The sequence below is a fragment of the Alligator sinensis genome, unplaced genomic scaffold (genome assembly GCF_000455745.1).
Source record: "Alligator sinensis unplaced genomic scaffold, ASM45574v1 scaffold651_1, whole genome shotgun sequence".
Classification (NCBI taxonomy): Eukaryota; Metazoa; Chordata; order Crocodylia; family Alligatoridae; genus Alligator; species Alligator sinensis.
The window spans coordinates 205,782-224,207 of record NW_005842014.1 but is presented as its reverse complement, the minus strand read 5'-3'; the positions used below and the strand labels follow the sequence as shown (position 1 = coordinate 224,207).

General features: G+C 45.7%; 1 protein-coding gene across 1 annotated transcript in view; it reads left to right on the top strand.

Moving 5' to 3' along the window:
- The window catches only part of OC90 (otoconin 90), a 36,550-nt gene extending 23,088 nt beyond the window's left edge, over nucleotides 1-13,462 (top strand). The window contains exons 11-17 of the mRNA XM_025202089.1: nucleotides 1,067-1,123; nucleotides 2,937-2,981; nucleotides 4,123-4,239; nucleotides 4,638-4,742; nucleotides 9,340-9,514; nucleotides 12,471-12,577; nucleotides 13,155-13,462. Coding sequence (XP_025057874.1) covers nucleotides 1,067-1,123; nucleotides 2,937-2,981; nucleotides 4,123-4,239; nucleotides 4,638-4,742; nucleotides 9,340-9,514; nucleotides 12,471-12,577; nucleotides 13,155-13,462 — 914 coding nt within the window. The remainder of the gene's footprint in view (nucleotides 1-1,066; nucleotides 1,124-2,936; nucleotides 2,982-4,122; nucleotides 4,240-4,637; nucleotides 4,743-9,339; nucleotides 9,515-12,470; nucleotides 12,578-13,154) is intronic.
- Nucleotides 13,463-18,426: the final 4,964 nt, after the last annotated feature.

Below are 18,426 nucleotides of genomic sequence, written 5' to 3'. Positions count from 1 at the left end.
TCTTTCCTGCCTATGCAGGGGGTCGGACTCGATGATCTATTGAGGTCCCTTCTGACCCTAACATCTATGAATCTATTTGTGGCAACAGCCCATCCTTGCTCTGATCGCTCTAGGGTCACAGGGAGGGATTCGAGGGGCTTTTCCCAGCTCTGCTGCCTGCTGCTTCTGTGTGCTTGAGCATATCACTTACCTTCCCTATGCCATGCCTACAAGGTCAGCATGCCAGGGTTGGCTGCATTACCATTAAGTACACCATGCTGCTCCACATGGGCTGCCTCTAGAACTGGAATTAGTGGAACTGCATCCAGGCAGCACTTCGTGTGGGCTAATTAGCACTGGTGACTGACAGTCAATTAGCCTGCTCCCTTGGCAATTAGCCTGCCTTCAGTGCTGCGCAGGTACAGCCCCACTGCGGCTGGAATGGGAAGCAAGTCGTGTGCAGCACTGCAGAGTGCTTGAAGGTAGTTCTGGACACAGTGAGGTTTCTGTGGGGGGGGCATGGCCTTAGTTTCCTTCTCCGTGAAATGGGGCAATTGTATGGACCTTGTCACATGTTACACTTCGGATGCATTAACTGCACTCAAAAGACCAGAATCTGAACATTCAAGCAGTAAAAGATGTGCTAAGTGCCATCAGTGTCTACCAAAGTTAAGCCTTTTCTGGTGGGGAGTATCTCCAGATCCTATTATCTAGCATGTTGAGGGACTCTCCAACTGTTCCACGGAGATAACATGATCAGGAGACTCCAGTGCGGTGCTGAGGCTGAGACCTAAAAACAGCTGTTTGTTGGTCCCAGCCCCCACGGCACACCGTAGCCCATGGGAGGCTTCAGTGGCTCTGGAGCTTGGGGTAAGTGTTTCATTTAGACTGCCATAAGCGTTACCTTGTGACTGCTGAGAAAACTTTCTAACTCGTAGAAATGCTTACAGTGATCTCAATAAAACAACTTCTAAGTGTAACGTGTGACACGTCCCTTAACGCTCCTCGGGAGTCTCTGACAAAAGTCGCGGCAAAGAAGACAAGCTCTTGTTTGGTTCATAACCATGGTGCTCTGCTTTCTGTGTAGTGATTGCAAGAGAGCAGGAAAGCACCACTGCTACCTTAACGGAGCCAACACAAAAAGGTGAGTGAGTTGTTTTTTTGATTTTTCCTGGTCTCCACAGGGCCTGGACATGCCACATTTTAGTGGTGTAATGGGTCTTTATACCAGTGTGAAAAAAAAACAAGCCTGGGACATAGCCTACTGCCCTGCACCAGTGTAAATTATTCAGATCTGGTGTACAATGACCCAGGGAAAAGTCAGGAGTGAAACTAGGCAGTACAGTGTCACACTGGTCTACCTGCAACTTATCCAAGGGAAGTTGGGTGTTACCTGCGCCCTGCCGCCTCGTGATGAGGCTCTGTGCCTGCTTCGAGGACCTGCACCCTCTGCATGGTTTACACTGCTGTGCCACACTGATGTGGATGACACTGGTATGTGTCATGTGTCCAGGCCCACAACGATGCAACTTCTTAAGTGAGTGCTGCATGTCCCCCTGCTTAAAAATCTACTCACAATGATCAGATTACTCCCTTGTGTCACTGGGACAACATGGTATCACTGGAAATACTGAACAGAACCACTGGTGAAACTAAACCTGCAAATGAATGACACGGGCTTGGCATTTGGCAGCAAAAGGGCACTTTGTCTAAGGGATGTAATATTATGACACTGCTGTGTTCAACACAATCATTTTCACCCTCTTTACTGGGAGACAAAAAATGTGCTCATTTTATAGAGAAGGAGGCAAGTTAAAAACCATATTTAAACAAAAAACATGACATTGTACTGTAACAAAACCCTAGGTTGTTGGTAGGGTTGCCAACCCTTCAGGGTTGTCCTGGAGTCTCCAGGAATTAGATATAAATCCCCAGGAAATGCTGAGAGTCACTTGGGAGAGATAAATGAGAGGGCATTTATTAAAACAAATATTAAATGTTGAATCTAGTGTATATAGTAGTCCAGTGGGTTTTTAAAATGTAATAGCAATGTGCATTTGCCTTTGTGATGATGTCTGCACACCGTAATCTGTAACTGATGGATGCAAGCACACGGGCACGTTTGCATTGCATGTCATGGGCACGTTGGCGCTCCAGAAACCTCCCAGAATAGATTCAAACAGAATTGTCAACCCTAGTTGTCAGGGGGCTCCCAGAGACACACCCCAGGGTTGTGTAAGCTTATGGGGCCCCACTCTGCTGAATGGCCATACCCAGGTTATTAGTTTGCCCAGAAACCATAGGCACTTTGGTAAAGTGATGGAAAGCCAAAAGTGTTCACTACAAGGGAGAACAAATGGTACAAAAAAGATGTGATCAAATGCTTTGACAACAGAGCATAGAAAATCAAAACCACCACCTCGCGCTCATAAATGTTTCTGTGAAAATCTCCTGGGGTCAACCTTCCCCCCCAGTCCCAGGTCGCCCCCTCAACCGGGGACCTCCAAGTCCCTCTCCTCACAGGGAGCGCCCTCTCTAGTCGCTCCCTTGAGAGTCCTCAAGAGTATTTCTGCCTGTGGATCTGTTTCACCATTTTGTTGCATTTATATTTTACACCTCACTGAACACGAAGTGCAAAACTAAACCAGGCAGTTTCACTTTCTGGAACTTCCTGGCAGAAGTGCAACATGCTGGGATTGCAGCCGCTGCTGGGGAACGTTTCACTCGAGGCAAAGAGCCGGCATTTCTTTGCCCATTTCTCGGTGGGATTTTCAAAGGTGCAAACAGGAGTTTGTTGCCTGGCTCTCATTAGCTACAAAGCCCTTTGAGCTTTTGAAAATCTAAGAATATATTACCATTAGATTTTCAAATACATTCACAGGCCCTTTAGGATCATGTCTCATCTTCTACACCATGCAATATTTTCATGAACCTGAATGCTCTTGAATGTTTTGCAGTTACTACAGTGAAAGACACAGACACAGCCCTGGATACAAACAAAGGTATGGACGGCATCATCCCACACTGGTTTGGGGCACCTCATTCTGGTTTTGATTGGACTTTTATAAGGCCCATATAAATAGACTGAAATAGATCAAGAATTATCCAGTGACACGGAATAGGGAAAGTAGGAAGAAGGATTTTCACATTGGTGCTATCTATGATTCAGTTGCTATCCTTTGTATTGTCCATTGTGGCCATCTCTCTCCATATTACAATACAGAGCTGTGCACGGATACCAGAACAATGCATCCAGAGCTATCAGAAGTAGAAGAGCCATGGTAGGGTGGGCCACGGCCTGGATTATTAGCCATACTAAGAACAGGGTATATTAGTCCAAGCATAGCACAGTGCTAAAGTGGCTACATAGCTTCAAGTACTCAAGTTCATTCAGAACAATGTCAGTCACTTGACACTGCAGAGTACCTGTTGACGTGAACGTCATGTTATCACCTCAGTTTTTCTTCCTGTAAAATGGGTATAGGTTAGTGGCTATAGTGTTGTTATTGTTGCTGCTATTTACTATTTGTTGCTATTTTTTGTTGTTGGATACTCAATTTGTTGTTGTTGGATATTTGTTGTTCTTGTTGTTGAATAATATTTGTCTCTCAAGCAATTTCTTAAGAACCAAGTATTCAAAAGCCAGCACCCTCCCCTAAACAAATAGACCCAAAAGGCCCAAAAAGTCTCTGCCCACTGACAGATAAGAGTTTTTTGAGCAATTAACCAGGAAAACAGCTAATGGCTGGCACATTTTCTGCTTCTATATAATTGGGACAATCCTTTACCATCCAAGCACAACATGGACACTTTTAAACGTATAATAGGAAGAGGTGACTTTTTTGTTGTCTTTCACCAGCACAGCTCTTTTTGCTAGATTAGGGTACAAAGAAATGAACCAGGGCAGGGATGCTCTGGCCTTCTGCTTCAAATGCCATTTCTCTTGGGTCTTCTTCCCACCTGTGGCAGTCTGAACCTGTGCTCTGGGATTGTGATGGCATCCTACTGTTGTGGAGGTTAATTTGCCACCCAGCTACAAGGGGCCTGTTGTTTGCCTCAGTATTTCTCCTTCCTGCTTTTATTATTCCTTCCAATCTAAGCAGGGAGGGGTAGAAGGATATTTCATTGCAAATGTGCTTTCAGGATTTATGGAGGCTGCTTTCACAGTGGAGGGAACAACCACAGCCCCTGCAGATACCCACTCTGCAAACTCAAAAGAGAGACCCACGGAAAATGCTCCTGCCAGGACAGCCAACAAAGGTGAGTGCCAAATGAATCAAGTTCATTTTCCATTATAATTTGCAGCACATCTTTGTTCCTGTTTGCTGCCATCTTTGGCTCGGCATTTCCCCGGGGCCATGTGGTCAGGCTGGGTTACCGGCACAGATCTGTCAGTGATCCCTGTCTGAATCCCTGAGACTGGGATTGTCCCTCCTCACAACAGCATCTCACCAGGTAGAGCGCTGACCCAGAGAGGTGATTTGAGCATACAGGTCTCACTCATACTATTCAGCCTGGGACAAAATTGTCTGTCCAGCAAGGATCTGCACAAATTTTAGAAGTTTGTTCATGTTGCAGACTGACATCCTGAACTTTGGGACACACAAACAACCTTCTGTCTTCCTGAAAGTCTAATATCTATATAATGTCATCTGCAGACACAGCCGTGAAGATAGGAGGAGAGGGCACAGCCTACTCTACTGTATCTCCAGAAGTGCCACCTTCTGATGGGGAGCTGGAGCTTGACCCCTATGTGGGCAAAGGTAGGCACAGAATTTTTCTAAGTCAACTCTCAGATAAAATGAATGACCCACTCTAGTACCAACTACACTTACAAATGGTTTATGGAGGATTACATCTGGTGTAAGCAAGTAACAGACATGAGTAACGTGTTACTGATGGTTATAAGCACATCAGCAGATGTAGTTATTAAGTGTGGCGTATAACAGTGCTAAAACCTTCTACTTGCCTGCTTCTAACCACCCGCCAGGATAGACCTCGCCTTTCTATAAGGAGCTGTTTATTAAAATCCTTTATATTTTTTCATATAGGTACCTCAAATATAAATCTATTGTCACATACTATCCTGCACTAAAATGTATACAAATAACCCAGGCAAATACCAGCTGTAGTTGAAGAGAGTTATGCAATTAAAAAAAAAAGTTATCCCAGCCTTCCCTCTGGTTTTCAAACAATCTTACCACACTTATCATCACAAGCAAACTCCCTGCTAAGCACCACGCTCAACCAGAACCAGAGTTTGCCAGAACAACACCTGCAAAACCTTCCACCAAAATATCTCCATCACTGAAGCCAACAAACACAACAAAGCCACCAGGATCTAGGGATCCTACATGCCTATCCCAACAGATGATTCACGGTATCCACAGGGTTACCATATTTCTAGTTTCAAAAAAGAGGACACCTGTTGGAGGGGTGGGGGTATTATGCTTGGGGGGGACAGTGATATTTTCATGACCTGCCCCTGCCCTTCACTCCCAAGCTACAGCCCCTCCAGCCCTGCTTCTGCCCCTCACTGCTGACCCACTGTCCCCCGCCCCCAGACCATGCTGGTGCCCCTCACTCCCAACCCACAGCCCATCCTTGCTGATACCCCTCACTCCCAATCTGCAGCCCCCTGGCACTGCCCGTGCCCCACACTCCCAATCCAGAGTCCCCCGTCCTCCTTGGTGCCCCTCACTCCCAAGCCACAGGCCCCCCAGCCAGCCCTGTCAGTGCCCTGCACTCCCAACTAGCAGCCCCCTGGTTCCCCCAGTCCTGCTGGTGCCCCTCACTCCTAACCCGATGCCCCCTGCTGCCCCCAGCCCTGCAGTGTCTCCTGGAAGTCCTGCTCCTGCAAGCACAGACACCGGCCCTGGTGCTGCCAGCTTGGCCACACAGCTCCCTGCTGCCCCCAAAGCCCCCACCCCTTCCCCTGCTGGAGGGGCAGGCACCTCCCCTATCTCCCCCTGTTCTGTTGCAGCCCCAGTGCCTGGACAGCTTCCCCCAGTGTGACCAGGCACTCAACCCCCTCACATACCCATCCCCTCACTCCACCCCCCATGCATACACACAGCCCCCCCAAACAGTGCCCAAGCCCTGGCCCTCCAACCCCTGCCTCCCATAGACTTACCTGATTCCAGCTGGGGGCACTGCTTCCACCACCCTGCCTGCTTGGATGCCGGCTACATGTGTGCGCAGATGCACATGATGCCCCCTACCTCCAGTCACCCTCCTCCTGCTTCCCCCAGCTCCAAGAAGCTCCTTGCTAGGGCAAGCTAGGAAGTGCCAGAAACAACTTTGAAGCTAAGCAGAGTAAAATCCTGAACATTTGTTCATATTTAAAAAAACCCACCCGCATGGAAATGGGAGGGCCCAAAAAGAGGACATGTCCAGGAAAACCCAGACATATGGTAACCCTATTATTCCATGCCCTGGTGGAAACAATGTAGGTGAAAGTAAACCATTACCATATTCCAGAATAAACTCATGTAGGAAAAATGGTAAGGACAGAAATGTCCTATCACTGGTCGGAGAACCTGGTTCATATAACACTGACTCCACACTTCTGCTTTCATAATTCTTATTCTCAAAGCCAGCCTACACAGTACTTTCAGAAGACAGGCCTGCACTCAGAAAGTCATAACTTTCCTAGACACCAAAAACAATGAATTTAGCAGAAACATTGGTTTTCTGGCTCGTTAACCCTTACTTCTTCCTTTGCCAACTCTGTTTTGCTCCACAGGTGATAAGGGTACACTTCTCTTCCAAGCAGTCTTACTGATTAACCTAATTAAGTTAAAGTGAAAGCAATTGCTCTAATTTACCTAGTTTGGATTATGACTGCCTCATTCTCAGATGAGATCAAGGCACATGAAGTCGAAAAGCTCGTCTCTCCCAGCTGCACATGTTGATTCAGGAGAAGCTATTACCTCACTGGAAACCTTGCATCCTTAGATACAAATGCTGCAACCAAAATGAAATCAGAAGAGATTTTCTTGTGTTTTGTCTTTTGACCAACAGTCTAATTGCACCTTGAAGTGATATTTTGCTACTTATAGAAAGCAGAGAAACTAAAATGACTTCTGTTCTCCCACTTGGAGAATTCCAAACCTCCAGGCACCCCCTACCCCCCCGCCTGCTTTTCAGCCCTGCCGTCTGTAGATAACTCTGAGAAGGTTCAATCAGTCATTCTGCAGACTTGCAATTAGGGTATGCCCCAGCTGCCCTGCAAGGACCCCCTGTGCTTGTTACAGACAGTGAAAGGAGCAGCCCCAAAGCAGAAGACGGGGAAGGAGAGGCAGGGTCAGAGTGCAGGAGAAATCCAGATGCTGACTGAGTTCTTAGATGCCAACTTTTCCCTGTCCCTCTTAGACATGGGAATTCCTGGGAATTATGGCTATTCCTGGTCACTGCATGAACTCATGGGCTCAGTAGATGAACATGAGCAGGCAGAGTCCCTGGAGTGACAAGACTGGTGCAGAGCAGGGCCACCCTCTTGAAGCTGAATCCAAGACACGTTGATGGTTTTCTGCAGGCAGGGAAGCACGCTCCCACCTGAAACGCTGCTCAGGGTTCCTCTCTTGACCAGTGGCCTTCTTGTGTGATAGAAACTACGCAGGGGCTTCAGGGGCTGCACACTGATAGGCCATATCAACCCATCTAGCCAGCACAGGAACTCTGCTATAATATTATGGTACTTGGACCTTGTGGTTTGAATGGAACTGGAGCTGGAGGGTTAGGTTCAGGAGGTTTTTAGTTTGGTGTAAACTCAGGAGTGGAAGATGGGGCCAGGTCACTACCAGACAAATAGCCACTGATGTGGCCATTTTCCTGCCATTTCTCCTGCTTACTGACTTACAGTGTTAGGCACTGAACAACACATAGCCAGAGGCAGGCAAAGGTTGTACAGTCCAAACAGACAAGACAGACAAAAGGATCACCATTAAGTATGGTTGCATAGATAAGGAGAAAAGCGGTCAAATGGCTTACCCAAGGTCAGACAGGAAGAGCTGGAAATTCAACCCTAGATCTCCCACATCAAATCCTTAACCACAAGCCCATTCTGCCTCTGCCATCATGGCAAGTACACATCATCAGAGACATCCCTACAGCAGATGCTGAAGAAAATATGTCCTTCTTCCGGCAGAAAACGGACACTGTGAAGTCCCTGCTCTCCTGCTGTGGCTTTCTTTTGCATCAGCTGTGAATGCCAACAATTCTGTTTTTCAAATGAGTGAGAATCTGATGCACCAAATTCCTCTTTCCCATAACCTTAAAAATAGCTTTGTTTATCATGGAAGAATGGCACCACTGACGTGTGAATCAGTACATAAGAGCAAAGCTTTTTCATCACATTCTTGTTTCATTTGCATCTTCTCTTTGCAGCTGGGAAAAGCTCTTTCTTCATTAAAATCGGTTTTCCCACTTTTGCTATTCTCTGCCTTCTTTTCCTAATGATGTCTGGCTGCTTTAACAGCATTTAATTCCTTTTCGGTGCCTTTGTGCTGGAGATCTCATTTCACCTGTGTTTCCCTTTTCCATAAAGAGATAAAGTCATGATGGTCTATTCTAAGCAAAGGCAATTTGTGCTGAACAGCCAGTTTACAAACACTCACCTGGAGAGAACAGCAGGAGCAAAAGATGTTATAGGGGGCATTTTAGCTAGTTTGATAGTCAAAAGATTGGTTCCAGGACGGAAGGGGTCTTGCAGAATCTCACAAATTAAAGAATGGAAATGAAGGAAAATAAAATCCAGTTGAAGTCACGGGCAATGAAAAGGCAGGTATAGGATTTCTCAAGTCATCCAAAAATGGGATCTAGTTCCTTGAGGCTAAGTAGCACTTACTGGGCTTGATTCAGCAGCATGTTACACCCACAAGGTAACTTCTGTTCTAGTCATGCCTGCAGGTCCTGGCCATTGTGTGGGAGTAGGTGTAATAAAGAAATGCCTAAGGATTTGCATTCTATACACACAAAAAGAGAACAGGTGTATAAAACAGATGAGAAGGGAGCACAAGACAAAAGCAAAACAATCTTGATCAACTTAAGAATAGCTCATCAACGCCACTTAGAAACAGTGGGAAAACTGCAATGATTATGGTGAGGAAGGGTCAGTAAATTTAGACTCCTTTGGAGACATGTTCCAGTAAATTTAGACTCATTGACATATTCGTGAAGCCTCAGAGAGGACATGTGGATTATACAAGACTACCTAGCAAGGAAAACCATTTGCATTTATTTTGTGATGCCTCTCAAACACTCCGTACTTTCCAAACACAGCTGCAGAGGTGGTGCTTACCCTGATGAATGTGTAAGTTCTTAAATGTTACCTGTTCAACAATGCATTTTTCTTTACAGTCTGCGACCGATTTACCTTTCTGCAAATAAGAGGGAATGGGAAAGTGAAGCAGGAGCTGCCCCAGCTAGGAGAAATGCTGTATTGCTTGACTGACCGATGTCCACAGGAATTTGAATCTTATGGCTGCTACTGTGGCCAGGAAGGAAGAGGTTCTCCTGCAGATGTACTGGACAGGTGCTGGCTCCTTGACACCTGCTAAGTATCTGTGTTTACTATAGCAGTTCTAGGGGACCATCCAAGGCTGCGTAGAGAGAGCCCATGCCCTCAAGAACTTATGACCATCTAAACACAGAAGAAAGACAAAACATAGAGGAAGGCAGTGGGACATATGAGCAGAGTCATCAGTGTAATGGTGGTCAATGTCCTATTAGTGGTTCTGGTTTTTGGAGGATGAAATTTGTTTAGGAGGCAAGCTGCTAAATGGTAAAGAAGGGAATGGAGAGGAGCAAAAGGAGTAGAAAGGAGGAATAAAGGGAGAGAAGAAAGAATACAGTGGAGCAAAAGCATAGTCAAGAAATGGCTGGGTTGGAAAGTATTTTGCAGACAGAACTATTGTACCTGCCTTTGGAAGAGTATTATCACCAGGGATGAAGCACTGTCCCACTGAAGTCCGTGCAGTTAGGATTCTCCTTCTGCAAGGGAGACAAATTGTTCTTGTTGGCACTGGAGGTTACTTCTAGGAGCAAGGAAATTAAATTAAGGCAAATTCAGGAGAAGGGAAAGCTACCGCAGGGTGAGTTCCACTGGGTATGGAAGAGTGTCCTGGGAGGGCACTGGTGGAAACCTTAATTGTGTGGGGTCTTCTCAGGTTTGAGTAGTAGAACTTATACCAAAAAGACCTGACCTGCTGTGGCAGGACTAAAGACCGGCTAAGTATAGGTTTCTTCTGGTCCTAATGTATAACTCTGGCCACAGATATTTTGGCTCTCTACCAAGCCTGGGACCACTGTTGACAGAGTTGCCAACTGTCCGTAATTTCAGAGTCCACAAAGAAAAAAGGCTAAACATGCTCGTCTATAAAGACCATAAAAATTGATCTGTTCTTACAAAACTATGGATTTGTGTTGAAGGACAGAGAGAACAGAGGAGTGCCATCTTGTGTCTCAGTGGGAGCACAGCTTAGCATGTTGCAGGGAGCTCTCTGGCAATGGGCTCCGTTATGGCCCACAGGAGCCTCTGTAGCCCCCTTGCCATCCACCCCAAGCCACGTGCTGCTGCTGTATCTCGGTAACTGCCTTCCTGTAATGGCTACTCACCTTGCAGGTAGGCAGGGCTATGTGGCCTGGGCAGTCAGAGATAGTTGATGGGAAGGGAGGTGTGGGCTGTGTGGCTGGGGTGGAACTGCGGGGTTTGGAGAGGTGGTAGTTGGGTGGTTTGTGCCAGGGTACAGGGAGCAGAGCCAACAGGGGTCAGTTGAGGGATGGACTTGGGGGCAGCACAGTGCAAGCTGTGGTCAGAAATATCAGGGAGTGGGATAGGTAGGGGACCCCTGAGATGGGGGAAGCACAGTTCACAGCCATTGTGCAGTCAAGTAAGACTGTTAAAAGCTACTGCTAAACATCTAAATTTGAACCTGGCTCTTGTTATTGCTGTCTAGTGCCTGGCAGAAGGGTTTCTCTTGCACAGTGAAAAACAAATGTCAGTAAAGACATGTCAGTAAAAAAGTTTGATGGTCAGTAAAAAGTTTGCAGTTTGTTGGCAAACCCCCCCTCCCCAAAAAACAACTCCTCACAAAAAATTTGTGGGTTGGCAATCCTGACTGTCAAGAAACAAACCTTTCCCACTCACTCCTGCTCCAGGAATACCCAACACTAGCAGTTTTGCAGTGCAGACAGCATAGAAAAATCCTGTTTGCGCCCACTAGTGCTTAACCCAGGCTCTGTCATGGGGCATGAATTTAGGATCCCTATAAGCTGCATATGCTGCCTGACAGATTGGGCACACATGACGTAGGCAGAGCTTGTTTCTCTGGGTGGGCTCATGCTCAGCAGGGAAGTAGCTGAAGGATTTAACCATTATGATGCTGGCAGTTTCCAGTTACATTCTTAGCTGTACTAATTATGCATTCAGTTTTCAGGAGAATTATTTATATACTTATAGTCATAAAGAGATTGGGGTGTCCTTCTAGGGGCTTGCAACTAATTTAAGACAGAAAAGCCAGGGGACCAAGAGGCATTAGGCAGGAGCAATGATGTCAGAGGAAGCCGAGATAGAAAAAAAACTATCTAAATAACATGTTTAAAAATAAAAGCCTATCCATTAAAGACCAACACAGGATCAATGCACCAAAAAGATAAAAAAAACAAAATAGAAGGAAGCAGGCTGCGATGCAGGGAGATACAGTGCATTAGAGAAAATTGAACATTTGGGTCAAGTCAAACTCACCTTTATATGGGTGAGGAGCACCCAGATGCTGTTTGGGCCACTTATTTTAGCTCCCACTCCTCCATGTGCAACTTGCCTTATTCCTCTGAGTACACTCAGAAGGGATCCACTATAGCTACTGCCCTGGGAAGGCACATTAATTCCATGCAAGTCCCTGGAAACTTAGCTGCAGAACCTTGACACCAGAGGAGGAGGAAGGGCTTCCTACACTTTTAGCCTAGTAGCCAGGGCACTTGCCCAGGTAGTGAGAAAGCATCCCCAAGATGTAAGTAAGGATAACCTTCATGTCCCACTTCCCAGCAAAATGCTCCAACTACCTGGCCATGGATCAGGCACTGCCAAGAATCACCCCCACCCCTCCTGTAGAAGCTGGTTCATTTGGGGAGCCAGGAGGGGAAGGGTCCAGTGATTTATTCAGTAGTTCGGAAAGACAAGGGCTCCTGGATAATCCGGGGGGCACTCTGTATTCAACAGCAACAAGGACACTTCTGTCCCACTGGGGACAGGAGACAGAACCCAGGGCCCACCCATCCTTCCAGGCCAGTGCCTCTCACTGAGCTACACTCACTCTGGCTTGCACTCCTCCTCCATTCTGTGACGTCAAGAGTTACGCACCATCTAAGGGTGAAGTAGGATATAAAATCCATGCAGGTGGCTCCGAAATACAACTTAGGCAGTTAACTCCAGCCACATAAGTGCTACTTACACATTTTGAGAGAGCTAGATGTGGGCTTCTCTATTTCAGGTGCTGTTTCTCTCATCACTGCTGTATGGAACAAGTTAGAAAACTCGGATGCCATCCGGAGAGAATTTTGAGATCTGAAGTTGTGTGTTTCGATCATAAACCAAAGTGTAAGTGTGGGGTTAGATAATTAAACTTATGACATTCCTCCTGAGCCAAACTGAGATCAGTGTAGAATTATAACAAGAATAACCTCACAGAGCTTAGATTGACAAGATGTTGTTATGCTAGCTGGAGTCTACATGCCATTGGAGCCCGTCTTAAGCAGGAAAAAAGTGATCACATTAAGAATGTTCTTAACAAACACAAGCTACTAAACCTGACCAAAACTTGCTTATCGTTCCTGGTGAAGCCAAGGCCTGTTTTACATAAAGCAACAATGCGGCTCAAGAGTAGACTGAAAGAGGTGTGTCTACCAGTAGTGGAACACCACGAACATAAGCAGGTTAATTTTTGATCCCACGGTGATCTATGGGAGCTGCAGCCTCTCAGCCTCTCCAAAAACCTGTTTACATTTTGGTGTCAAGATATGGATTTCGTAGCATCTCTTTGACACCCAAGATTGAAGGCTTTTCTTGTAAATGTTACTCAGCCTTGTGGCACAGGTGACATCATTTCAAAACTAAGCACAATAATTAGCGTCCAAATTTCAAACTTTTAACATCTTAAATTTTTCGTCTTTTTAAGGCATCGGCTGGAGTATGTGTGAGAAGCTACTGTGTTCCTGCGATCAGACAGCTGCTGAGTGCATGGCTGCTGCCGTTTTCAATGACAGCTTGAAGGTCCCGAGCCAGCAAGACTGCCAAGAGGAGAAAGCCCTGTGTTGGAGTGGAACACATGGAAGGCCTTCAAGTGGCTCAGGAATAGGCACTAGAGCATCCAGCTCTGAGGAGAGCAGTGAGGAGGCAGGTCCAAGGAGTGTTTTAAGAAGAGTAAAGAGAGGTGCACGCTTTTCATTTGGAAAGGATTACTCTGCACCACTGCACGGGAGATAGCCAAGCTTGATCACCTGGTTGTAGAATGGCATAAAGGGCTCGAGAGTCAAATATTGTGTATCCCATTTTGTCTTTGAAAATTCTCCTTTCCATTTCCGTACAGATAACTGATTGAAAGATAGACTAGGCTGCAAGTATATCACACTACAGTATGGAACTCCTTAGTAGAGAGAAGCCTGCCTTGAGGGTCATCTCTAGTAGGCCAGACCCTGTCTAAAAGTACCAAGTACAGTTTGGTTCAGAATAAAGCCCCAGTTGATTTTTGTTAATGGCTTTGACAGTTGTCTAAGGCCAGACCCCTCACTCTATATCATGGGTGATGATCCTTGCTGAAAACAAAAATAATTGAAGAGTTGGAATTTCAGATCTTTTTATTACAAGCCCCCTAGAGAAAATTCTTCCTGAACTTCCTCTACCGGGACTATAATGTGAAAATGTATCAAATTCTAAATCCAACGAATATTACATTATTAGACCCAAATTCTAGCAAGTAACCCAGATTTTGATGCATGTCCTATTTATTAGCTGGCTTAAACCTAGTGAAAACTTTTGGCTAGGAGTCAGCTAGGTTTTTGTCCATGCTTATGAAGGCCTGCAAAGATCCACAAACATCCATCAAACTCTGGCTATGGACAGGCTGTTAGTTACAGCAGAGCTTCTCAGCCGGTGGGATGTGAACGTCGTCTCGGTGGGACTTGGGTCGTGACGGCGAAACTGGAAGTGCCACGGCAGGATTTCTGGTTTTGCTTTTGTACGCTTTGATTGGATGGGTGACCCCCGCCTCTCTCCGAGAGGCCGCTGGGGGACCGCCCTCCCTGCCCCCGCCTCATTGACTGGTGGGACCAGGACTTTTTGACCTAACGTAGGTGGGACATAAGGTGCAAAAGGTTGAGAACCGCTGAGTTACAGCACTGTAAATTTCTAGGTACCTCGCAGTGCTGCAAAGCACGGTAAGATGGGGGCCATACAAGTAGTCCAGCACCCTGGCTGGGGAGCTACAAGCTGCACAGAGGTAAGCTCTCCATCCAGGGGGTAATAGAAGGCTGTTTCTCCGTTCCCCCTGCCTCAGGGGTGGGCAGTAATTGAGAGCCTGCCCTCTCCCTTGTGGAGGAAAGGGGCAGTCTGTCGATGAGTAGCTGGCAGCTGCTGAAAACAGAACCTGTGCAGGTAATCCCCGTGCCCACCACGGCAGCAAGGGCAAGGAGCACCGCTCTCCTCGGAGTGGGGAAAGAAGCATGGAGGGCTGCGGGACCCCTGTTGCCTCACATGAAACTGGACTGGTGTTATATGCAGAGCTAGAGAACAAAGTTGCTGCTTAAAAAACTAACAGTTCATGGCTGAAGCACCAGGTTTTTTCCACCACAAGCTGCCTGAATGCCTGTACTCTCAGTTTGTGCTGGGAAAAGGGCTTAACAAACGAATCGTCTGTCCATGGCTTCAGATTCTGATGAAAAGCAGAGAATTTACCATTTGAGTTTCATAAATACTACACCTACGTAATTCTACCCAAAGTGCAGCTAAACTGTGATCTATGGTTTTTGCGCTCCTTAGTGGGGCACAAACTCAAAAGAGAAGGGAAGGCAGCTATGCAGTATTTTCTTTTTAGCTTGAAACTAAATCACAACTATCCTTTTATTATACATTGTACATCTTGTAGAGTCTGTAGGTTTCTGATGGTGCTCAAACATGGTGCACTCTTCTAAATTGCTCTATGCAGCTTCTAGCAATACTTTTACTACTACTTTTGTAATAGGAAGTTTGAAATGGAAGGCAAGGAAGATAAAACCATTTTCAGACTATTTTCACATAATAAGTAAAGTCAAAATATTTTCAAGTGTCTACCATTTTGGGCTTCTCTGAAAACAAATTGTTTCCATTAACATTTCTTAAAATAAAAACTGTTTGCTACTGACTTCTGCTGCATCTTTTTATTTTAGTGATTCTGATCATTTCAGAGTTGTTTCCACATTTCCCTTTTCACAGTCCTATTTTAAAGGTTCCAACTTAGGTGTAAAAAAATTGCTCTGTGTTGAACCTTAGGAAAGCAGGAAACAAGCTAGATGTGCACCTGATAGACTAACTGAATCAGAGATGCATAACCACAGCTCACTTCATCAGATGCTTAAAAAAGTATGCAGCCCAACAAATAGATCAGAAGCTCTGGTAACAAAAGGGTCATTTGTTTTATTCCAGGTTGTAAAGTTGTTTGGCTTCATTTCGGTTCCTGCCATGCCACATGGGATGGCACATCAGACCCCAAGCACACCATTTAGGGATTGTGAGCCTGGGTTTCCCTGCACTAGGAGGTAGTAAAAGCTTGGCTCCTTGCACTCCCCCAGCTAGAAGCCCTGATCAGCTGATGGGGGTTCCCAGCCCTGGGCAGCACAGGGGAGCCTTTGGAAATACAAGATCTATGGCTAGAAATGGTGGGAAGGTCCAAACTTACAGCTTCTTTCAATGGCATAAAGACTATACAAGGGTGGAAGAACTGAGGGTTGGCCAAATGGATTGAGAATCGGCATCCAGTTAAATCCAAAAGAAAATTCCAAAATACTTGGACACTTCTTGTTAGACAAAACAAGTTGCTGTTTAAGCATTCAAGCCTGCAAAATGGCAGGATTAAGCTAATTATTTGTTTGCAATAAGATTTGTATTAAGTCAGAAGGGTTCATGCCTTGGACAAGTAGACCCAGAGGGTGGAAGCAAGAGGGCTCCAGCTGCGCAGCAGTGGGGGAAGTAGCTGGGGGTGGGGGGGAGGGGGAGATTGGGAAATCTAGCATCCCACCAGTCATGGACATGTCTCCTAGCCTTCCACTTGCTGCTCCCGCCCTCCCCCAGTGTGACCAAGTGCAATATTGTGCAAGGATCTAAAACCCTTAATTTAGCAGAACGGGGGAACACCCATTGCCCTCTGCCCCTAGCTCTAACTCCAATTCCACACAGCTATAAGCTCCCCTGCTATCACCCCACAGGTCCTGGACACACATTTGCATCTGTTCTGGCACCCCCACCTTAGTTTTCCAGCAGCCCATCGTATTCAGCACCCAGGACTCGTGCCCCACTTGCCCTACCCAGTAATTATGCAACTGCACTAAACTGACACTCATCCGAATTTCAGAATTGGATTTTATTTAAAGTTCTGGTGACAACATTCTGCTGTAATGTTAGCAATTTATTTGCTGCTGCATGTCTCTCATAAAGAAGTAAGAAAAGGTCAGGTCGCTAAGGAGCTGAAATAGGCAAAACTGGCCTTTAAATTAAATGAAATATGATGGTTACACCATTGCCTGATAACAGCACCAGCTATTTTCCTCAGATATATATTGATGTAGATGCTCTGAAACCATCACTTAAAGCTGATGTTTCAAAGAGTCCTTTCTGGTAACTGTTGGGATTTAATATTAGATGAAGGGTTCTCTGAATTGTAACAGTGTGTTCCCTTCAGGGATACAGTTATATGCCAGTAAAATCTCTATGGGATTTATTTGGCATCATAGATGCTTTATTGAAATGATCCTTATCTACCATATTAGATAAACAACATAATTGTGCTGTCATTTATGTAACGTCCAGACAATACTCCAACCTTAGATGAGCATTTTTACTCAGGCTCCCATCCACACTAAACTTAGAATTGGTCAAGGACACAGTCGGCTATAAACACTCTGCGGGCACGTCTACACAAGACGCTAACTGTGTCGCAGCACCAACAGTGCTAATACGCTACTGCACAGTATTACTAGACAACTGCACAGTAGTGTCACTACTGCACATTTATTTAGTATTGGATTATACAAGTACTAAATAAATGCACAGTAACCACTGAGCAGTAGTGTCTCGTGTAGACGCGCTGGTTGTGAGCACAGCAGGGTGTTAAGCATCAGTTAACTGGTGAATCTAAACCGTTTACTGCCTCTGCTAGATTAGTCTGATATTTGATTTTTGTTGCCATAACCTTTTGGGCAGTTGCTATTGCTTGAGGCCTGAGAAGAGACAGAAAATCATTAACAGAGTTCCATTAACAGCCTCCGTAGATCGTGGGGAAGCTCAAACTTTAAATAAAAGCCAAGTTATTATTTTAAGGATATTGCAAGGGGCAGGGACTTCTATAGGTGGTATTTTTTTATTGGACCAACTGTATAACTGTGATAAAGTGAGAAACATTTTCAAATGCATCATATAAGTCCTGGACCATCACAGCTACATCACACTAACACTATTTCAAGAATACCAGTTACTTTGGTTCACACAACTGGGTAGGCCTGGATTTTTTTCCCTGAAGTGCAGTGCTCCCAAAACACGGGACAGCTCTATGCTAGCAGTACTGCAAGGGAGCCACGGTTGCATGCTCTTGGATAGTATCTAGATTACAATCCCATTCCCAACAGTGAGGTTGCTCTTGCACAGCCGGGTTTGCTCTGGCTGCTGGCTGTTCTGTACTTGCTCAGCATCCTGATAACCACACTGTCCTGCCAGTCAGCTGAGCTTGATATGGCTCAGAATGTCACTCATTGTTCAAACTGATATTGTAGAGGGAAAGAAACCTGTAATTTGGGTCAAACACCTCAAGTACTACCTAGACATCCTCTAAGCATGGCTTTTTGCCCTGTATTGCTTCACGGTTTTCATGTGCTAAAGCCTCAAGGCTAAAGATTTCAGCCATCTGAAGCAACAAAGTCTTCACGATACTAAACAGCCATTAATTTAAGATAGAGGATTTTGGAATCGTTAAAACAAAACCTAGGTTGTCAGAAGGAAAGGAAGGTGCTTAAGATACTCATAGTCGTTAGCTATCAGGAAGCACTCCTAGACCCCTGGCAGATGTTAAACCTATGGCAGGATTTGGATCAGAGGAATTTTATGCCCCCTGTCAAGCATCAGCCTCTTATCATAGATAGATAGATGTTAGGGTCGGAAGGGACCTCAATAGATCATCGAGTCCGACCCCCTGCATAGGCAGGAAA